The sequence below is a fragment of the Macaca thibetana genome, chromosome 14 (assembly GCF_024542745.1).
Source record: "Macaca thibetana thibetana isolate TM-01 chromosome 14, ASM2454274v1, whole genome shotgun sequence".
NCBI classification, from domain to species: Eukaryota; Metazoa; Chordata; class Mammalia; order Primates; family Cercopithecidae; genus Macaca; species Macaca thibetana.
Genome location: NC_065591.1, coordinates 115,247,562 through 115,270,723, shown reverse-complemented (window position 1 = coordinate 115,270,723; position 23,162 = coordinate 115,247,562). Strand labels below are relative to the sequence as shown.

Here is a 23,162-nt window from a genome sequence, read left to right as displayed (position 1 = left end):
CCCCCAGCTGAGCCTGGCCTCCCCAGCAGATGTTTCCTGCAATGGAAAGTTGCTGGCCAGGGCTCCACATGGAGGCGTGGAGTAGGGAGGGGAGGCAGCAGGGCACCGCTGTTAGGATGAAATCTGAAATGTGAGACTCAAGTCGCCAGGGACTTCCTGGAGACACTCTCACACCTCACCAACCCATCCATCCACCAACTTCCCCATAGCAGCAGTAGCAGCCTGGGGATTTTGCTGACCCAGTTTCAGACATGCTGGTGGCGGAGAAGCTGAGATCAACAGCTTTGGGACCTCTTCCTTCCCATGGACCCTGTACAACCTCCAGCATTAGCAAGAGGGGGATCAAGCCCAAAAACACTGTCAGATCTTAAGGGCAAAGTAGCAATACTAAAAGCACAGATTTTGGTCCTCAAAGCAGCAAAATCCAGGGAAATGAAAGCCAGGCCAACGGGGCAAGAAAGGCCCCAGACCAAGAAGCTAGGAACAGGGATGAGACAGCAGTGGGGCTGGGAAGATGTGGATTCCCAGGAAAAGTCAGACCCTTGAAACAAATGGGGCCGCCCCCTCACCCTTCCCAGCTGGACCACCTTGCCAGGAGGGTCTTGGCCTGCACAGGATGAGGAATGGTGCTTTTGTCTTAGGAGTCTTGGTAATTTAATACAGCAGCCCCCAAACTTTACTTAAAAATGGCCCAGTGAACACATTTAAAAGTATAGATTCCAGGCTGGGCACGGTGGCTCATGCCTGTAATCCCAGCACTTTGGGAGGCCAACGAGGGCCAATCATTTGAGGTCAGGAGTGTGAGACCAGCGTGGCCAACATGGTGAAACCCCGTCTCCACTACAAATATATATATATATATATATAAAATATAAATTAGCCATATATGGTGGCAGGTGACTGTAATCCCAGCTACTCAGGAGGCTGAGGCATATAATCGCTTGAACCTTGGAGGTGGAGGTTGCAGTGAGCCGAGATCGCACCACTGCACTCCAGTCTGGGCGGCAGAGAGAGACTCTCAAAAGAAAAAAAAAGTAGATTCCAAAGATGCTAATTCAGAGGAACCTGGATTCTCCCAGGTAAACAGTGTTGGAGAAAGTAGAAGAGTCTGACTCCTCCCGCAAACGCTCCCCTAACAAACTCCTACAATCCTCTCTAGATGGACACCCCATGGATGCAGACGCGGCTCTCCATTCGTGGTGTAGCATGTCTCACTCTACCAGAAGGACGCCTTCTCCAGGGAGGATCTATGCCTCAAACAGGTTCATATCTTCTCCTGCACTTGCCATGATGTGTTGCAAATACAGGCTGAGCATCCCTAATCTGAAAATGTGAAACCTCTTGAGCCCCAACATGATGCTGCAAGCAGAAGGCTCCACAGCTGACCTTACATGACAGGCTGCTCAGGTGACACATCCCGGCCAAAACACAGTCAGCACTTTTCTTGGTGCATAAAATTATTTAAAATAGTATACAAAATTATCCTCAGGCTATATGTATAAGTGATATAGGAAATAAATCTGGTGTTTAGACTTGGGATCCAAGATACCTCTTTTTTACATATATATATATGTGTGTGTGTATATGTGTATATATATATGTAAATATTCCAAAATCAAAAAAAATCACAAATCCAAAACATATCTGATCCCAAAAATTTTGGATAAGGGATACTGTATCAGGTGCTAAGAAAGTATTTACCAAGTGAATGCATTCCTTATCTACCTCTCAAAGGACGCCTGTTGACACTGCATCTTACATGTACACACAAAGATCCCTGATTCCATATGTTTGGCGTGTCAGTGCCTGGTCGCTGCCAACACTCTCTCCAGCACACGTGCGAGCTTCTCTTCGCCCTGCATGTCAGCCCTATCCTGAGCAGTGTGGCAGGCAAACGTAGCAAGTCCATTTTCCAAGGTGACCAGTATGCCTCCCTTGGGGTGACACCAGACCCCAGTATGTAAGCTGTAGGTAGCTCCAAGAGACTCTGGATCCTTACAGTAACTACCCGAAAACATCTGAGTATTGCTACAGGCCAAGTGGCTGCCTGGGCTATAAGGGGTGAGATAGAGACAGGAAACGCCCTGTGAGATAAAGCCCTGGGAGATGAGCCCCCTACGCAGAAGCCTTTGTCTCCCCCACACCCACACCAAGGGCTGGGCAGGGCTGGGTGAGAGTCAGCAGAGAAGGAATTGACCCTGGGCTAAACATTAACTCTACGGCAAACATCAGGAGCCGGGACCAAGTGGTACCCTCTTCCCAGGGACGGCGAGAAGGAGGGGGTGGAGGAGCCCAGGAGAAAACAGATGGATTTCAGTGGAGCATTGATCTCACCTAGGAAGAAACCAGTTAAGATCCACACAGGAAACTCTGACCTTGCAGCCAAATCTGGATAGGCAGAAGCCAGATGTGGGACTGGAGACGAGGAGGTAACTGAGCAAAGGAGGGAAAGGGAGACTGAGGCAGACATGGGGGCTATGCAGAAGGGTAGAGAAGGGGTAGGGCTGGGCTGGGCTGGGGGCTCATCGGAAAAACTCAGGATGGGAGCCAGGAAGACCCTTCAAGTTGGGAGTAAATACAGAGGGGAGACAGACAGAGGTGGAGGAGCATCGTCAGTCCTGGGGCAAGGCCAGGTGCCAGAGAGGTCTCCTACCCTCTCCACTGCCCACTCCCAACACCCTGAATTCCATTCCTACAAACCTTTGTTTTTTTGCCCTCTCGCTTATGCCAGCCGCTCCCCAGGCTTGGCACTATCCCTCCCTCTCCTCCACAAAGCTGCAGCCCTAACTGCAGGTGCTTCAGGCAAGCAGGGTGCTAAGTCGCAGGCAGCTGCCAGGGTTTGGGCTCTTGTGCTCTGATCTCAGAAATGCTCCTTCCTGGGCTGCCATAGAGAAGACTGCCCGCAGGAATGCCCCAGGAGGCCAAGGAAAGAAGCCCCTGGGAACTTATGCCCCGTTGGGGGCTGAGAGGGAGTAAATTTCACCCCTCCTGCCCCAACGGCCCTAGCCAGGTTGCCCCTCAACTCTGCCCTTGGCTCCCTGCTGAAGGCAAAATCCTATTTCTGCTTTTCCCTCCATCTCATGTCTACTGGGACAGCTCCCTTGATTGGAGGGCCCTGATGAATAAGACTGGGGTGGTAGACTGGAGCACTGGGGATAAGGAGGAGTACATATAATCAGGCCTGGGAGGACTCAGGGTACCTGTAGATGGCACAGCCTTCAAACCCCACTCTGCACCTGACACTCTCCTGCCACGGCCTCTCCCCGTGTCCCTGGGGTCCAGCCACTTGCCTCCGCATGACTCACTCTTTAGACCAAGCATGTTTGTCATCATGGCAATGGCTCCTCTCTGGCTAGCCATGTAAAAGGAAATGCTTTTGTCTTGTGCAGAGAGGCAGCAGGTGAAGGGGGAGGCTGGGGCATGGGCTGGGTGGTGGCTGGGCTTCCTTTCCTGCCAGACCCGGGCTGCTCCAGCGGGCCTGAATGCTCTTGCCACTATCAGCGATTCTGCAGGGCACTGGCCCTCACTGCTCTGACTCCAGCCAGGGGTTTCCTAAGCATCCCCAGGGCTGGGCTTACAATGCCTTTACCTCTCTGAAGGACTTCCGGTGAAATGAATGAGCCTCAGATACCAGAATGGCTGGAGCGCTGACCCTAGGATCCAGAGAGAGGTTATAGAGGGCCAGTCAGCAAAGCTGAGAAGGGGAGAGGGATCCTGCCTGAAGGGCAGATTCCAAGCAGCCCAGCAGAGGCAGGGCAGGAAGACGGAGCTCCCTAAAGGAACACAGAAAAGCTCCCTAAAGGAACACAGGAAACCAAGTCAACGCAGCAGAGGCAGGGCAAGGGGCTCCTGAAGAGGCGCAGATGACAGCTGTGGAGGGGTGCTGGGAGAGGAGCTTGTTCAGCTGCAGCTCCTAAGGAGGCATCTGCACATGAGAGCACGGACATGAGCACTGCACACTGAAGGAGCAGGGGTGCCCTGTTACCTGAGGGCGGACTCCCAGGGGGGCCGCATGAATCCAGGAGAGGACGGCCCCACACACTCCTCAGCAAAGAGCTCCTTGGGCGCTTGGCCTCTGAGAATGAATGATCTGAGCTAAGTGGAGAGTCAGGGATGTTTCTGTAATGCACTTGGGATGAGAGGGTGGAGCGTGAAAGGAGACAAGTGAGAATCAATAAAGGAAGAGGAAGGACAAGGCCGGGAAAGAGAACATCCCAAGGGATGATTTAAAGAATCGCTGAGGTCCAACCGCTTCTGCACATCCCTGGCGCAGGTGGCACTATCAGAAAGCAAGGCTCCGTCATGCCCAGCTCCTCCGCTGGCTCTCGTATGTGTCATCTGAACCCCTGACTTCTGGCCCACCCCATCCTCCAGCCAGGAGACAGCTTCTGCTTCTACCCCATTGCTACACAGAGTACTCAGGCGGAGGCTAAGGGAGAAGGAATCAGGGGGAAAGGATGGCGGAGAGAAGGGGAGAAAGTAAAGCCTGTGGGAATCAGACAGAGAGGAAAACCTACCAGGGAGAGTGGAAATCAGAGAAACAAGCAAATGGTGGGAGATTAAAGGAAAGGAAAGGGGTGGAGTCAGAGAGCAAAGGGCTGAGAAGAATCCAAGGAAGCATAGGCTGAGACGTAACAAAAGGCTGAGCTAAACAGCAATAAAAAGAGCAATGACAGATGAGAAGAAGAAAGAGATTAGCAACAAGGACAGGGGCTGGCCTGTCCAAACAGGGATGTCTGAACTGTCTAACAGGCCTGCGCCACGTGGATCCTGTTCCCCTATGGGGGCCTGAATTTGTGCGATGCTGCTCAAAAAGGTGCCGGGGGAGTTGAGTGAAGGATGCTGGGGTCCCCATGACAGCTGGGCTGCAGGTCGCTCCCAGGAAGCTCAGCACTCACGCTCCTCCCCTCCTCTGAGGCCACAGACCAGGAAACCTCCTAGAAGGTAAGGGGCTGACTCAGAGATAGAAGTAGAGTCTGGCTTCTCTGCCACCCCAAGATACCTCAGCCCATAACTCCTCTCCACAACTCAGCACAGCCCACCAAATTCTGCCTTGTTTGTGGTGCTGGGCAGGTGGTGGCCAAGGCTTGCAGATCAACAGCACCCAGGACGGGCTGGTCACTGGGCAGCAGGATGTTGGCAGCTGCAGGGCTCGTGAGCACATGCCTGACTTTGAAGAAACGTCCAGCACCAAGTAGGAAAACACACACCAGCCCACACAATTGATCTGCAACCCTGTCCCTACATTAAACCCACGCCTCTCCCCTCCAGCCCATCCCCTGGCCAGAGTGCCCTCCTCAACTCTGTCCTTCACAGCCACAGCTACTCCATGCCCACGTCTCCTGCTGGAGCAGAACCTGGTGTGTCCAGGGAGGGGGCAAAGACAGCTTTTCCAGGATTCATCAGAGTTAGGTGTGAGGAGGGCAGGCTCAGAGGGTCATCTGAGGTCAGCCCCTCCACTGTGAAGTCCCCAAAGGGCAGAACACACGGCGGGGGCCAGCTAAGAGCTCAGACAGCTGCTCTGCAGGGGAAAACGTCCAAATCCCACCACCCAGTTTGTGTGACTGAGAGGCTGTGGCCTCCGCCAGGCCTGCTTACCCCACAGCAGTTTCTAGGTGTGCAGCAGCTGCACAGGGCACCCCCAGGATGACCTAGACAGTGGCCCCACGCCACGCCTTCACCACAGCCCCAAGCACCAGGAGGCCTTGTAGGAAGGGCATGCTTTGCAGCTGTTGAAGGGGTCCTTGGGACAGGGGTCAAAGCCCATCACATGGGTTGACACTTCTATCAATGGGGGAAAGTTTTCCGGCTGGATTTGCCCCGAAATGTTAAGGGAAGAAAACGAAGTTCAGACCCCCAGGCTGCCCCAGCACCAGAATTCTGTCAGGCTCTGGAATGGCCACTCCCTCCCTGATGGGTCTCCTCCTTTAGGGTTGATAGACCCTTATCTAAGAGCCTCGGTGAGGCAGTGGATACAGCTGACCACGCCTCCTCGGTCCCCTGAATGCAATCCTCCCTCTTCAAGGCTGCCTTGTCCTGCTGCAGAGAATAACCGCTGCAGCTGGTTTAGGAGTAAAGGGCCTGCTAAGGAAAGAAGCCCACAGGAAAGCCCAATCGCACCTCACACTGCTTCCCCCTCAACCTCCAACCCCCTCCCTCAATCGCACCTCTCACTCCTTCCCCCTAACCTCCAACCCCCTCCCTCAATCACACCTCACACTCCTTCCCCCTAACCTCCAACCCCCTCCCTCAATCGCACCTCACACTCCTTCCCCCCTAACCTCCAACCCCCTCCCTCAATCGCACCTCACACTCCTTCCCCCTAACCTCCAACCCCCTCCCTCAATCGCACCTCACCTCCTTCCCCCTAACCTCCAACCCCCTCCCTCAATCGCACCTCGCAACCCCCTCCCTCACACCTGCTTCCCCCTAACCTCCAACCCCAACCCCCACTCCTTCCCCCCCTCAACCCCCTCCTCAATCCCCCCCACACCCCTTCCCCCCAACCTCCATTCCCCCTCCCCCAATTGCACCCCATGCCCCTTTCCCCCAACCTCCATTCCCCCTCCCCCAATTGCACCCCATCCCCTTCCCCCCAACCTCCAACCCCCTCAGGTACCCAACAAGAAGGGAAACAGGAATACTTACATTATACCAGCTCTGGCTTTTCTGAAAAGAGAAAATGAAAGAGAAGGTAGAATTAGTCAGGGAACAGATGGGGGGAAGGGCCGGGGGAAGGGTACACAGACAGCAGAGGCTGGGCAGGGAGGAGGGGTCCAAATGCAGCTGAATGCTTCCCATGTGGTTGCTCAGGAAGGGTCCTCCTTTCTCAAGGCAGTTCCAGAAAGGAGGCCCGGGAGCAGTCCATGCTGGAAGCCCACCGCGGGCGGGGTGGCAGGCAGCGGCAGCACCAGCTAGAGCTCAACCAGAAGGGAGCTGGAGCCCCATCGCAAGGTTCTGATGGGGTGAGGGGCGCACGTGGGCATTCGAGACCCAGTCCCCAAATGGGCCCTGACCAGAAGCAAAATGTGATGGCGGCCAACCCAGCCTTCTGCTCTAAGACAGCTCCCTGTAAAAGGCAGGGTGGGACACTTTCGAGGTAGGCAGGGGACTACCTAAAACTCCCTCCAACTGCACTCTCAGCAGGCGGGTGAGCAAATCCCTCCTGTGCCAAAAAATGGGCTGTACCTAAACTGTGATGGTCGGGGAGTGCTTGGGGGTTCTGCATGGGGCAGGAGGTTGAAGGGTCCATTCCAACCCAGTGGTGCCATAATTCCGAACAAGCAAAATAGATCCCACCCCAGCTCCAGAACTTAGGTGTTCTCCATTCCCAGACCCAGGAGAAAGGGGACCTGAATGTCTCTCAGGGGAACAGGAGGGCTAGCTAAGATCATGCCTTGTCTGTCTTCAAGCCCTTCGGCCAGTAGTCCTTCATGTACATCCCACTTGAAAGACAGATGGACACGCAGATAGGAAAGCTCATGTGCACATATACACATACATACTCATACGCATACACACACACACGCACAAATACACACACGTACACACACACACACACATACACACATGCACATGTACACACCACACATATTCACACACACATGCACACATACACACTATACACACATGCACACACACACACGCACGTACACACATTCACACAGACACGCATGCACACATACACCCCACACACACGCACAAATACACGTACACACACATACACACCACACACACATGCAGACATGCACATATACATGTGCACTTGCACACACACCACACATATACACACATACACACATATACACACAGGCACGCACAGAGACGTACACGTATACACAGAGACACACATATACACAGACATACATTCACACACACATATACACACACACACGTGCATGCACACACACACATGCCTAAGCTCCATCTCTTGGTAGAGCTCAGATTATTTTCAGTTTTAGGGGTCACTGGGTGGAATACCTTAGCTCTACCCAGAGGTCTGGATCCCCTCCACGTGGTGTTAAAGCGTCCTGACCCAGAAGGGCAGACAAGAGCAGCCATGGTCCTCGAATGTCTGCTGTGTCTAGAGGGGAGGAAGCGACTACGTACCCAAGGGTGGGTGTGTGCCCACAGTGATGACCGCTGGTCATGTGATCTATCTCCCCCATTCCACCAGAACTCTGTGAAGATGGTCCACCTTCACCCCCCACAGTGACACCAGTCCGCAGAGGAGCTGGAGGGGGCTGAGGGGCCTCGCGTGGGTGGGGCTGCTTCCCAGCAGCTTTGCCCTCACACATGCCCTCGATGGCCAGGATGTGACCAGAGGCCAATGGCAAGTCCCCCTCTGCAAGGTGCTCTCCAGGGTCACTTCCCAACAAAGCCTGTCACCACGGTCCTTCCAAAGGCCACACCCTCCCATCATAGCTTCATCCCCACCTCCAATTCAGAGGTCTCAGCAGGTAAAGGGCCCAAATCCAAACATTAAAAACTTTTTTTTCCTGAGAAAGGTGTGGCCACATGGGAGTCCACAACCTGAAAACTCGCCTCTAGGCATTGCAGCCAAGGCTACCCACTTCTGGAGGAGGTAGATGGGGCAAGCAGGCTGCGTCTGGGGTCTGCGCCTAGCAATGGCTCACTTCCCGAGTCCTCACACAGAAGCCCTGATTCGGAGCCCACAGGGCAGGAGGCTGTGCGGATGTTCATTACAAAAGACACCTCCCAGCAGTGGGAAGATGCGCTCTGGGAGCGGCCCGCCCCGGCGGCCCCACAGTCTCCTCAACTGCAACCCAGGTCATGAGATCTGCTTCACAACAGAGAAACCATCTCCCAAGCTCCCAGCTCCTCGTATCAATGCCGTGACCTTCGTATAAGGCACTAGCAGGAAAGGGGGCAACAGGAACATGGGCTGACAGGGGGACCCCAGATGCCTGTGACTCCTCCTGCACGGGGCTCCCTCCTGCCCCAGGTAGATAGAAGTAGATGGCCCCTTTGCATGGGCTGGCACGTCGGCGCCTGTGCCTTCCAAATCTGTGTGGAACAAAGTATGAGGGTCACACACAGCCTCAGGCAGGGAAGCCAGTCCTGTCTCTAACGCGCCCTGTGATGTCCTTGTATCTAATGTTTGCTCTTTTGTAAAGGGTGGATAAGAACAATGTTTAAAGAACTGAAAAGAAACGTGAAAGATACCAAGGAGCAGGACCGTGCTGAGGCTCTGCCCTGAACCAGCAATCTCCAGGTGGCTTCTTACATGCTGCCGCTGAGGGGCCACAGGAACAATGGGTCTCCCCTCCAGCCACGTCCAAAGCAGCCCCCGAGCCTGTCCACTGTGGGCAGGGGTCCCCAAACTCTGCCCAGCCTGTTGGAGGCACATTCAATGCCTGTGGTTCTGCATTCCCACAAATGAGTCCCAAAGGTGCTGCCAGACAGGAAGGACCCAGACCCACAGGGGCAGGGAAGTCAGAGGAGCTGCAGGCCTCTGAGGGTGAGGAGGGGCGCCCCTCGTCGTCTGGCTTTAGTTTGCTGTAGAGCCCCTATCTGGAGGACCAGGTCCGAGGGAAGGAAGGCACAGAACCAGGGAGCAGCGATGGAGGCTTCTCTGACAGCTTATAATAAATGGATTTGGCCAAAGAGGAGGAAGGGAGTCAGGACAAAGACACAGCTGTTGGGGACACGCTCATTTCTATCATTTTCCCTAGAAGGTCTGAAAAGCAAGCACTTATCGGAATGCAAGGCCCCTGGAAACAGACCCAGGTTACTGGGAGGTGGTTTCCAGAAACATCTCGCACTGCAAAGGCTCTGGGAGTCTGGAAGATTAAGGTGCGGGGTGTGGCGGGGGGCGGGCAGGGACTAGGGGAGCTCTACATTTAGTAGGAGTTAGAAATAAAAAACAATTCTTACTTTGATCAGGTTAAGTCTGTCATACTGGAAAGAAAATCACAAAAATTAGGTTTGAAAAAAAAGGAAAGTCAAAGGAGGGTCAGTGCCACGGCGCGAGGGCGATGACCGCACCGCGGCGGGAGGGCGGGAGGCGTGCAGCTGGGCAGGAGCAGCCGTGATTTGCCGCACCTGCTGCGCCCGCCCTCAGGGCAGGTGGGAGAGCGGTAGAATGGCCCCTCGCTCCCTCTGGTGGCCACAGGCTGTCACTACAGGGCGGAAGCTGGGCAGCAGCACAAACTCATCGGGAAGGAAGTGCTGGGGCAGGGCTGCGCCTAGGAGGGCTCGCCCCGGGCTGCACAGTGATGGATCCAGAGGGGTCGGGCCTTAGCGATCACCTGGTGCCATGCCTACATAGTAGCAAATGAGGAAACTGAGGCCCAGAGAAGAAAAGAAAGATCCCGTGCATGGGACCCAGGGAGAAGCAGAGGCACTGGCCAGCTTGCCCAAAAAATAAAAGGCATGGTGTCCTCTGGGGTAGCCAGGAGACAGGAAGTGAGGTGGACTAGCTACAACAGTATCAGTAAAAACAGCTATGAAATGACTTGCTGGGAATACATGTGATTAACCCCAGAAGAAGTTCCACTGGGGAGGGGCATGTCCCCATCCCGCTACCAGACCCTCCTCTTTTCGCTGCACCATCTGCTCCAGGCCCTGGCCTTCAAAGAGCCTAATTCCCCTACTGGTTCTAGTGTTCCTCTTCTGAAGTCTGTGTGTCCCGCACATGCATGTCCCAGACCAATACAGCGGCTCCCAGCTCCACCTGGGATACTACGGTGTCCCTCCTCGCACGAGCCCGTCCTATTTTAACTCCATTGAAAGGATGGCAGGGCAGGTGTCAATGGCAATGATCAGTGGGAGAATGAGGTGGGGAAGTGGGGAACCAATGTCAGAAAACTCAGAATGTGTCTGCCAGGGATGGGCGTGACATCCACCCAATCTCCCAGGAGAAAGGAGACCTGCACTCACCCCAGCCCCTCCCTCCTCAGTTCCTACGAAAAGGCCCAGATTGGCTCCTGATTCCTGCTTGGCTCTCAGTCCCTTCATTATGTCTCCTTTTAGCCTCTCCAAAATCCCACTCAGAATTCTACCTGGTCCCTGACGCCTGTCCTGGCTACCCCATTCAAATGATTCATCCTGCCTCGGAGCTTACAGAACATCCCCAGCCACTCAAGAGTCAGGCTTGGGGTGTACAGAGTCTGGATGGAAAAGTGTGCAGGAGCGGGGAGCGGGGAGCGGGGAGCCCAATGCCCGTGTCAGGCCATATCCTTCCTCTTGCCAACTGAGCCTCGAGCACCCACTAGTCCCACATCAAGCCAGAGGTGGGAGACACTCAAGAGGGGCTGCCACAGGGCATTTCAAAACCCCATCCCCAGATGTCAGACATGCCTGCACCTGCCAAGCTGCTGGAACCCACAGAAATCTCCTGCTGGCTTCCTCGCTCCAGGTGAAGTTCCTCCTCCCCTGTCCACTGCCGGCGACGGCCATTTAAAATCCTCAGAGCCAAGATGTGCATTTAGTCTGAAGGTCACAGACTACAGGATTAGCCGTGTTGCCCCTTGTCCTTCCCTCAGGAAAGGGAACCAGCTGTTCACCCTCCTCCTCCCCAAAGCTCTGAGAGGCTTGGGACTATTAAGTCATCCTCGGCTTCCCCTTCTTCAGGCTGCATCCCACCCCCTTGGCCCATGGGCCCTGCTGTTCCCCAACACCTATCGCTCACCCTCCACTCACTGCATGTTCTCCTAGGGCCTCAGAATTCCTGGGATCCCGGGAAAGACTCTGGCACCAACCACATCTTTCCAGGGTCTGCCAATGTTTGCCAACCTCCAGGCATTGGCACCCCACCCTCTGGGAGAAGAGCTCCCCACTCTGATCACGATTCAGGATCCTAAGCACTCCATGAGCCCCAGTCTGGGCAGTGGGTAGAAACGCTAAGGGGTGCCCAGGCTGAGCAGCTCTCGAGTGGATAGGAACAGAGCATGCACGCAGAGCTCCTGAGGGCGTGGCTGCTGCACCAAGGAACTCATTGACCTGAACCCCTGCCCCTCAATCAGCACAGCCCTCCTGCCATCCTCACTCACCACTGCTGGGCAATCCAGAATCAACCACCAAAGGGGAGGGGCCTGCAATATGACCAGATGGGGTCTCCTGCCCCAAAGGAATGAAACTAATGCCAAGCAGGACTCTGTTTCTCAACCGCACCATATAAGGAGGGAATAAACTCCCAGCCAGAGGCAGTGTCCAGGGAGCAGGCAGACATGGGTGCAGGGTGGGGAGTGGGGGAGGGTCTGTACTCCGACATCAGGTGCAGTGAAAATGGGCCTTCAATGACTTCTAAGCCAGCCTGCCGGGGGACAGTGGGGCCAGCCCTTCTGGGAAGGGGACCAAGCAGGATATAAGGGCCAGAATTGGCAGGGCCAAGGGAGGGGGTGCTGAGCACTACAGACAGATCGACACTAGAGGGGAGATAAAAGGACAGAGACAAAAGATGGCTTACTTTTGAGAGGCGCTTGTGAGACTAAGACCATGCATGCAAAGAAGGTATTTGGGAAATGGTGGGGAAGAAGAGGAAGAACAAGAAATCAAAAAACAAATTCAAGTGGGAAGCCAGCTCCCATGCCTCCCAGGGGTCCCCAATTACCCCTTCCCAGGCCCTGGGGGTCCCAGGGTGAAGAAAAGCTTCCTGAAGGAGCCCCTGGACAAAGACATCTCCTGTTCCCCAGAGGACCGAGGGTGGGGGAGGACATCTCTGGGGAACCGTAACTAGCCCAGGGCCCCCACCCCCCGGGCCTATTTTGGGCCTATCCATGGGCCAAGGGCCCCGGTACTCAGGCGGCAGTGCTGACATCCTTGGGAGGATGGAAAGGCCCTGCCACCCTCCTCTCTGCCAGGTGAGTAGCAAGTGGATTAGTGCAAAGGTAAGGCAGGAATGACGGCCAGGGAGGAGGTTAAAAAGAGCATTCTGCAAGGTTCCCTGAGGACTCTCCCTAGCAGTATAGCTGTCCCAAATAATGTTCCCTTCTACCCCCGCTCCAGGGACCAAATTTGAAAACGGTAGCAGGAATAAGCAGATGACCCCCTAATGATTCCCAGAGCATCTCCCCTCCAAAGCTAAAAAAAAATATGAGCCTCCCTACCTCGCCCAGCCCGCCAAGAATGCTTAGCGGGGAAGATACTGAACTAGGGCCTCTCCTGCCTGTCCCGCCTCACCTCACTGGACAACGACTGTCTCTGGGCCATCAGGGCTGTTAATCACGTGAGGACCCTGGCAGGTGTTCTCCAGCTCACCACCCCAATATCGCTCCTGCAGCCCCTGACAAGGAGGTACCGCCTCCAATGGGGTCCCGCTCACCTTGGAATTTTTGCCGCCGCTCCGGCCGGACTGGGAGGAGCAGCTGCGCTGCACGCCCTGCTCCGGCGTGGACGGGGACTTGTCCGAGGAGTGATCTGAGCCCTTCTCCACCATGGTGTCTCCGTCCTGGTTCTGCGGGGTTGGCGAGCGAGACCGCTTCCGGAGGATGGGCGAGCAGGCCGGAGTGCTGCGGTTGGAGTTACTGGCAGTGCTGCAGCGGCAGATGGAGAGAGGGAGCGGGGTGGAAAGAGAAGGAGGAGGAAAGGCAGGCAGTCAGTGATCGAGGCCAAGGACAAGTCCAAAGGAGCCAGCTCAGGGAGCCAGGTGAGGGGCTGGGGAGAAACCGGGAGAGGGGCCCAGGCTGCGGCTTGCCGCACCGTAATACTGCCGCTGGCCACGGGAGGGCAGCAGTGCCCATGTGCCATGGGCACAGTGTCAGTGCCATGACACAGACGCAGGAGGCCAATGGGCAACTGACATTTAGACATGCATCCATCCATCTGTCCGTCCAACCCATTATTGTTTGAGCCCCTATGATACGCCAAAAATTGTCTGGGGCATATAGAATTTAATACTTGAAAGGCTCACTGGAGACCATCCAATACAATCGGCTCATTTTATACATGCTGCAAATGCAAAGCTTCTATATTTTGTTCAGACATTTTTGTTCATGACAATAACAAGTACAATCCTGTTTTTCACAGCCTTCACGTACGCATGACTGCTTAAAACATTCCACCAAGGGAGTAATGGCAAGTACCATAATCCCTATGTTAAAAAATGAAGACCAATGCCTGGCAGAGGGACGCTAAATGCCCGCTGATCACAGAGGGCTTTGGAAACAAAGTGCGCCTCTTCTGATTTGTAACTCACCCGCACCATATTATTTGCTTGTAAGGAAGCCACGTGGGTTCCTGCTTCCTCTGCCCGGGTGGAAGATGCGCACAGCCGAAGTTCTCACATTCCATATCCCCATATCCCAACATTTATTCCCAATAAGTACCTTGTACTTCCCACAGGACCAAATCCACTTACACCAAGGCTTATAAACTGCAAATAAAATATTGACTATTTGATATTTCACCTCTGTTTTCAATGGACTAGAAAAAGAGATGAGAGACAGAGGGGAGAGAGAAACCGAATGCAGTTAAATGTTTGCTTTGCTTGCGAGAGTGGAGAAAGGAAAGAGATGGAGAAAGGGAGAGGCTAAGGAGAAAGTGCCAGCAGAAATGGGAAGGAAAGGAAATGTGAGATTGGAAAGCCAAAGAAGCATGGGGCCGGAGGGGTGTCCTGCCCACCCACTCAGCAATCTCTCTGCCGGGTCAGGCTTCAGGAACACCCTGGACCCCGCTGCAGGCTGCATCCCAGCCTTCCCTTGGGGAGTGGGGTGCAGGGCTGGGGACACTGTCATTTGCATGAAGATGCAGCTGTGACCTCAGATGTTCCATTGGCCCCATTTGCAATGAAAACCATGCCCCTTTCAGCAAAACCTTCCACCTGGGCATCCTTAGCAGAGAGAAGGGAACAAATTCCAAGAGCCTAACCCAGCAAGTGTGGGCAGAAGGGAAGCTGGGGGCAGGCAGTGGGGTAACTTTTGGAAGGAAACTGATAAAAGAAAAAAAAAAAGGAGACCAGAGAAAAGGAAGATAAATGTGTCCCAAATATGTATGGAGAAAAGCAAGGCCCAATGTTCCACTGCATCCTAAAACAGAATTTACATGTAAAATCTCATTCCTAATACCAACAATAATTGTTATTGGGGGAGGCCCGTTTTTGCCCCACCCATTCCATATCCTTACCCTCTAAACTCGTTTGCTACCATAAACCCTGGAGAAAGGAAGGTACATTCCTTTTCTTTGGTTGGAAATGCCAGGCCATGGGGCTGGTGGCAGGCAGATGCCTGAGTGCACAACCCCTTGGGAAGCGTGGAGAGCAGGTGCCAACACACATCTTTCTGGGGTAAGCCTCCTTGCTCGAGGGCCAACTCCAGCCCACAGCCACATATTCAAAGGTTTAAACTGTCTTCCAGGATTATATTACTAAAACAATGGGGACCTCTACCCTCTAGCCCCAACTATAGTAGTTTGCTCAAAAAAGAACTAGAGAAGTTGAGAGTGGTGGCATGAGCTGTAATCCCAGCTACTTGGAAGGCTCAGGCAGGAGGATCATTTGAGACCACGAGTTTGAGACCAGCCTGGGCAACATAGTGAGATTCTGTCTCAAAAGAACTAGAAAAGGGATGACAATCAAACACATGCCTATCAGACACAATGGCCCCACAGCCGTTGTGTATTTTCCTTAGATGAGGGACATCTTCACAAATTCCAGACCCTGGAATGGTAAAGAGATGCCTTCATCCTTCCCCAAACCCAGAATCCCTGCTAACTGGCTTCAAGCAAGAGGTAGGCAACACATTCTAACCTGGAGGCAACTGACTCCAACTATCCAAAACCACATGAATCTCACATGAAATGATCCAAGCATGAGAACTCCTCACCGCCCAGCAGCCCCACTTCAGCCCACCCTCCACATACCATGCAAAGATCTACACACCTAAAATGCTGCCCTCAACACATCAGCCAATAAACAACTTACACCGTCTCTCTGCTCTTAAGGCTGCTGATCATCTGTGCAGTTCTTAGAAACTTCTCCCTGATGACACGCACCTCTCTTCTACTCCTCTGCCTGTCTCGACTCTTGCCACCCAGCCTGACATTAATCCTTCCCTAAAGGTGAGTCTGTCACTTCCCTGGCCGTCTCCAGGTTTCTCTAACTCCAACCAGGCAGAGGCTCCTCTACCTGCTTCCGGCCCTGGTCACAGTCGCTAGCCTAACCCAACAACCAGCTGCCAGGCGGAGGCTTCCTCCAGATGATGTCTCGTGAGCGCCTCACACTGAATACAGAGCTGGACATCTTTCCTTCCAGATCTCCTCCCATGACCGCCCATTCTTGATGGCAATTTCACTACCAGGTTTCTCAGGCCGCAGAGCCCTCGCTTCCATCTCACTCCATAAAAAATGAGTCACTGAATTCCACTAATTCTATTTCTACAAAGTTTTCTACCCTCATCCTTCCCTTCCTTCCCCAGGGCCCCAGTTCAGGTTCAAGGAATTCTGCCCACCCTCTTCCAATAAAGAGCCGGTTAAGTGGTCTTCTCTGCCTCCTTTTCTTCTTCCTACTCACTCACAGCTGTGTCATTAATCTTTCTAAATACAAGCCCAACACCTTACTATGCTCTACTAGCTCCCACATTAAAGTCCAAAATCCTCAAAATGGAATCTAAAGTTCTCTGCTAAAAGTAAATGACACCTCTATGCTTTTTCTCTCCTTATATGCTCTTAAAGGGCTTGCATATTCCACACTTACACACTTTCCCCCAATTCCCTTAATATACATGCTCTTTCTCCTGCCTCCAAACTCCCATACGACTCACTACTTGAGCCGAAAGAGCCCTTGCCCTCCTCATCTTGCTGCTGGAGTCCTGCTCATTCTGTTTGTTGTTGTTGTTGTTTGTTTTGTTTTGTTTTTTGCTTTTCCTGTTCATTCTTCAAGACCCATCTCAAATCCCACTTGCTCCAAAAAGCTTTTCCACACCTCTCCCACGGAACTGACCAAAGCATTGAACGCACATAGCCTGGTATGAAGGACCTACAAACTCCTGGAGGCACAGCCCTCTGCACGCCCCACACAGCCCAGCAGGGCTGTGTCAGTGGCATGTGTTCCACTGAGCTGAATCCCACCCTAGTGACAGTCTTCACCCCCTTGGCTTTACCAATCCCGAATATCAAGATGGCTCGCAAATCTGTACCTTCAACCTGCTAATATTCATCAAAATAGCTAAACATTATTGAGTGTTCATGTGCTCCTGGTGTAGCACCAAGTACTTATTAAATATTACTTCATTTAATCCCCAACCAACCCATGAAGCTGCAACGAATAGTATTGTTAGTCCCATTTTTCAGGTGATAAATTTGGATTCTTGACAGATTAAGTAATGCACCCAAAGTCACACAGATGGATGGGAGGCAGGGCAAGATTTCAAACATAGGCCTATCTGATTGTCAAGCTCATTCTCAGAAGCAGGCATGCAGTCGTGTTTGTTTGCCGGGTGGATAGAAAGATAGACAGATGGAAAGACAGTGGGTAGCTGGGTGAGTACAAAGAAAGAAGGAATCAACTTCCTGCCTCCAGGCTTCAATCCATTCTCTCTTTTCCTGTCAAAGTGAACTTTCTAAAAAGAGGATTTGGCATTTTTTTCATCCTTTTTGATGACCCCTATAATTTCCCACCCTCTGTGGAATAAAACCTGAACTCTAGACTATATGTTCCTCAATTATCTCACTCAGCCCACCTCTGAAAACCCCAACACTGGCTACCTTTCCAACACACCTCTGCCTCAGCCATCAGGGTCTATCTGCACCTCTGTGTCAGCCATCAGGGTCTATCTGTGCCTCTGTGTCAGCCATCAGGGTCTATGTGCACCTCTGCCTCAGCCATCAGGGTCTATCTGCACCTCTGTGTCAGCCATCAGGGTCTATCTGCACCTCTGCCTCAGTCATCGGGGTCTATCCGCACCTCTGTGTCAGCCATCAGAGTCTATCTGTGCCTCTGTATCAGCCATCGGGGTCTATCTGCACCTCTGCCTCAGTCATCGGGGTCTATCTGCACCTCTGCCTCAGCCATCAGGGTCTATCTGTGCCTCTGTGTCAGCCATCGGGGTCTATCTGTGCCTCACCCTCAGCCATCAGGGTCTATCTGCACCTCTGCCTCAGCCATCAGGGTCTATCTGCACCTCTGTGTCAGCCATCAGGGTCTATCTGCACCTCTGTGTCAGCCATCGGGGTCTATCTGTGCCTCTGCCTCAGCCATCGGGGTCTATCTGTGCCTCTGCCTCAGTCATGGGGGTCTGTCTGCAGATCCTTTTACCATGCACACTCACTCTTCCATGTCTCCATGTCTTAGCAATCTCTTTCTCTCTCTCTCTCTCTCTCTCTCTTTCCCTCTGTCCCTCCAATCACCTGATGGACATCTACACTTCCAGACTAAGCCCACATATACCCGTTACGTGTCCCCACCCGGTGCTCTACCTCCACTCTGATCCTTCTCTATAAAAGAAGAAATGTTTGCAGTTCTAGTTCTAAGTCAGCAAAGTCAGCACTAAACTTGCTAGAGTCCCGAAACTCCTACAAGATAACCCATTATCCCATAGATTTGGATGTCCTGCTGAGCAAATAAAACCAATTCCTGAGTATCTTCTAACATATAACATACATAACATAAAGTTTCAAACAAACTTTATAATGTGCCATTCATCTGACCCTGCCACCGTTATTCATAACAGGATTTCAAAATCTTGGGATTTAAGAGCTAAAAATAAAAAAGACCTTACATTTGCTGTAGGGATGGAATGAAGGCTGGTGTTAGATGGGCTATGGGACTAAGACTCCCTCCCAGAGGTTAGGGTTAGTATATTCAACCATCAACTTCACATGTAAGAAACCTGAGTCTAGCGGGTTAAGTGCCTGGACAAGGTGATATGACTTTGGATCTGGCTCTTCAGTTCCACAAATATTTCCTGGCATAATATGAGGCATTCAAGTTCATTTTTGTGAATAAGAAAGGATCTGTGTGCTTGGGACATTACTAGTCAGGAAGAGCTGGGGGTCTATTCTTCTCGTGTTAATATAGTCAGTAAGTGGGATGATACAAGAGACTAAAGGAAAAAGAGAAATGCTGCCTTGAGGATGTGGCACTTGTGCTAGATTCAGAAAATGTGTTGGAGCTAGCCAGGTGAAAGGTATGGGGTTCAAGGAGGGCATGGTAGGAGAGAAGAGAATGTGGGGGGGTGGCAGACAGCACGAACAAGGGTGAAAAGGCATAAAACAGCATGGGATATATGGAACACTGACAGAAACCATGTGTCACCAAGTATAACATGCTTCAGCTGATGTTTTAGAGATTCCTGTAATCATCAGCTCTCACTCATAATAGGTCCTCTAAGACCCCCACCAGCCACCTTTAAGCCATGGCAGGGGCCCCAGAGGTCATTCATTTATTCCCCCATTTCCCCTATTTTTAAAAATCTCCAACACAGGCTATTGCTGTCCTCCCCTGGTTACCTTACTAGCAAACAGTACTCCCTGAAGTCTGACCACAGTATCTCATGCTACCTACGGTTCGATCCTACCTCCTATAGTTAGGTCCAGCTGATGTCCTTGAGAAAAGGGAAGTAGAGAAAGAAGACGAGGACTCTTCAGGCTTTCTTCAGTGACCCTCTGCAGCATCCCTGCCCCCACCCCCACCCCCCGCGCCCATCTCAGACACAGTGGCCGCTACACCACTTTGCTTGGCTTTCTTCCTCGTCCTTATCCCCGGTGTGGTCCTGTAGGCACAAGGCAGACCTTGTCAGCAAGCCAGCTCCCTGATCAGCTAACCGTGCATTTTGCAGAATCCTGAGAAGAGCAGAATAGTTAGTTGGCGTTCCGGGGTGCCTCACTTGAGTTAACTTGTTTGCCTTCAGAGAAAATCATTTCTGCCCCAGATATTGCAAAATATATACCTGTCTCTCTGTCCCCTGGTGCCTCCACCTGTTTGGACTGCAGCTGCTCCTTCCTACTTCCCTCTGCAGTGCACGCCCTGGCTGCCCCAGCCCTGGCGCGTTCCCAATCAGACTCTCAGCCCCGCTTCCCACACCTGAACACTGCAATGAAGTGCTGACTTCACTGTTTCTTCTAAGCCCAGCCCTACAGTGACCTGGATGATCAAATGTATGGCTGTAATCATCTCAGTGCCAGGAGCACTGGTAATGAGAGATACAAACACCTATCTCATAGGACTATTGTGTTAAATGAAATAACCTAAGTAAACGATTTAGCACAGTGCTTGGTACACTCCATAAATATTTTTGAGCTGCTGCTATTATTAAGAAGGCTCTTGGCTGGGCGCCGTGGCTCACACCTGTAATCCCAGAACTTTGGGAGGCCGAGGTGGGCGGATCACTTGAGATCAGGAGTTTGAGACCAGCCTGATCAACAGGGTGAAACCCCATCTCTACTGAAAATACCAAAATTAGCTGAGCATGGTGGTGCACACCTGTAATCCCAGCTACTCAGGAGGCTGAGGCAAGAGAATCACTTGAACCCAGGAGGTGGAGGTTTCAGGGAGCCGAGATTGTGCTACTGCACCGTAGCCTGGGGGACAGAGCAAGACTCCATCTCAAAAACAAACAAACAAACAAACAAACAAACAAAAAGACTCTTGTTCCTCTCTGTAAAATATGGAGTAAATATCCTCGTCCCCTTTCCTCAGAGGCTTTGATGCTCCCAAGCACCACTTCCCATAGTAGGAACCAGGAACACAAAGGATGCTTCCTTAACATGCAGAATCCCAGCCTTCACCTGACACCACGCCCCACTCCCCCAATAAATGAAACTTTCCAGTGGATGGCCTTAGGAATCTGCATTTCAAAATAAGTATCACAGTTCATTCTGAAGCACTTTGAAGGTTGAGAACCACTACACTCCCAAGAAACTCTCTCTTAAGTATCAAGGAGTGAGTGACGTATCTGCCCAGGTGACAGAGACCTGTTTACAACTCTGGGTATAACAGCTGTGCAGTGTCCACCAGGTAGGTGGACCTGCTGGAATAGTAAAAGCATCTGAGCTTGTCATAGGAATTGCTAATGTGAAAGAATCTGACGTGGAGATGATGAGGTGTGGGCAGAACCTGATGGGACATCACCTTTTGGTGTAGGAGCCTAACGATTACCATTGGCACCAAGGACCACAGCCATATCACAAGCATCTCCTCTGTCCCTGCCATTTGTAGCATGGGGTTAAAGGCCGATGACTAGTCCCTAATTCCTAAGAGAAGACCTACCCTGTTACCTAGTTCCACATGTCCTATCCCCATGCTGATTCCAAAGTTTCATTAATAATCCTTCTCAGTTCTTCATAATGCCATCACAAATATCCATATGAATTAGCCAGCTCCCCTTTGAATTTTCCCATAGCACATGCTCAAGTGGCTGAGAGAGAAGAGCCACGGGTGTATCTGTATAACATTTGCATGAAATTTACATGCTGCCTGCCAATGCCTCCATTTGTAGGTCTGCCCCGCTAAACCAGTTCCAAATTCAGAGTCTACAAGGACTCCATGAAGATGGTTATTCTTTCTGTATTATTGCTAGTCACTTGCTAGAGTCTACATTCTGTGCCCATGTCACGGCAGGTGGCAAGGGCAGACCCAACCAGAACCTTGTAGAGGGGAGTGAATAGCCCAAATCACAAATACCAGCAGGGCCTCCAACTCCCCTTGGAGCCTCCTCCTTAGATAGCAAACTACCAGGTCACTGGTAGTGACCTCCTTGTCATAAACTCCTGAAGTTCCTGGTCTCAGTTCCTTTTACTCATGAAAATAAACCCACAGTCCCAAGTTCCCAGAAGATTTGACTGGTTCAGAGAAAGAGCTGAAAGGGCCTTTCAGGTCCAACCCTCTCACTGCTGTGAATACAAAAGGTCCAAGGAGATGACACAACTGTCCACCAAGGAGTTAACAGACAGCAGGATGGTTCTTCCCCTTCACAGCTCAGACTCAGGCACCTAACAGTGCCAATCTCAGTGCCTCCCCTTCCCCACCTACACGCTTTTCAGGATTCTGGATGGGGCTGGGGTTCAAAAGGATAAGACCTGCACTGTTCTAAGAGGAGCTCCCTGTGACCCTGCATGGAACCTGCTCTCTGTGTGCCTATCACTGGCATCTAAACCTGGTGATAAATGCTACCGGGTCCAGTTCCCTTTCTAGGGGAGAAAATCAAGCTATGATTACCTGTTTGAAAGAAGGGACCAGAACAGCTTTGAAAAGAGATGCTTTTTTCCCCTACAGCGTAGAAGTTCTCCTCCCAAACTTACACTAAAGCAGAGTCTCAGCCTGGTCCAGGTGTGCCACACTTTGGCCTAGATTTAGCAGCCGGTTGCATTTCAGTAAGGGACAGAAAGGGAAAGGGCTCCCAAGCTAACGCCTTTCTTCCCTGTCACAGTTCCTACAAATGCCATCTGCAGATTTGACACAGAATGGGCCTTCCCTACCTGCTGCAAAGGCAACATTTGGACAGAAATGAACCTCTTGTCCCCTCTCCTCCGTTTGGGTAACTTGTGGAAATTCCTGGAGGCCTTTCCAAATCGGGCTCTTGGGTGAAATATACAAGGTGTTCAGGGACACGGTTTGTCCAAAATTTGGACCAAAGGTGGAACTGGACTGTTGCCAGGTCCAGACCACCGGTAGAGACACCTTACAAATGGAAGGCTGACAATTCTCCACGCTCATGAACCAGCCACTGTGGGCCATCCAAACATTCACTCAGCGTCCACACGACCCATCCCCCTACCTCCTTCAGCACTCTGTCCCTCATGTGCCCTATCTCTGTAAATACTGAGTAGATAATTCAGGGCACTTCTTATGGGCAACAAGCCCCACTTACTGATTCCTCCTTCCTTGTCTTGTATAAATATTTAAGTTAAAAAAAAAAAAAAAAAACCCAAAACTTAAAAAAAATTTTTACAAAGAAATTTAAAGGTGGGAGAGCCCATCCAAAACATTTGCAGCCAGCTGACTAATTTAATACCTAGACATAGTCTCATTAGGGATCTCCTCAACCCTGGAAGGAATTACTGGGTGCAAGGGAAAGTCTGAGCAGTGACTTTGGTTGTTGATGAATTTATTAACTGACTAATTAACATAAGGGCAAAGTCCATGGAACGTTTTTGGCGAAGTAGAGAAAAGTAGAACTTCAGTTACCCTTCTACTGGCGTTCTCAGTCCAGAGAGGCGATAGGAAGAGCTGGACCTGGGCAAAGGTTGTTTGCCTTCCCTGCTCAGGC

General features: G+C 51.9%; 1 protein-coding gene across 6 annotated transcripts in view; it reads right to left on the bottom strand.

Moving 5' to 3' along the window:
* GRAMD1B (GRAM domain containing 1B) overlaps positions 1 to 23,162 on the bottom strand; it is a 274,826-nt gene that overhangs the window by 37,764 nt on the left and 213,900 nt on the right. For 4 of the 6 annotated variants that reach the window (XM_050755575.1, XM_050755574.1, XM_050755573.1 and 1 more), the window contains 2 exons: positions 13,286 to 13,496; positions 6,649 to 6,669 (listed from right to left, as the gene is read on the bottom strand). In XM_050755575.1, the coding sequence (XP_050611532.1) occupies positions 6,649 to 6,669; positions 13,286 to 13,496 (232 nt within the window). Of the gene's footprint in view, positions 1 to 6,648; positions 6,670 to 9,897; positions 9,922 to 12,430; positions 12,452 to 13,285; positions 13,497 to 23,162 lie in introns of all 6 variants that reach the window. The other 2 variants (XM_050755572.1, XM_050755571.1) reach the window with 2 other exon arrangements.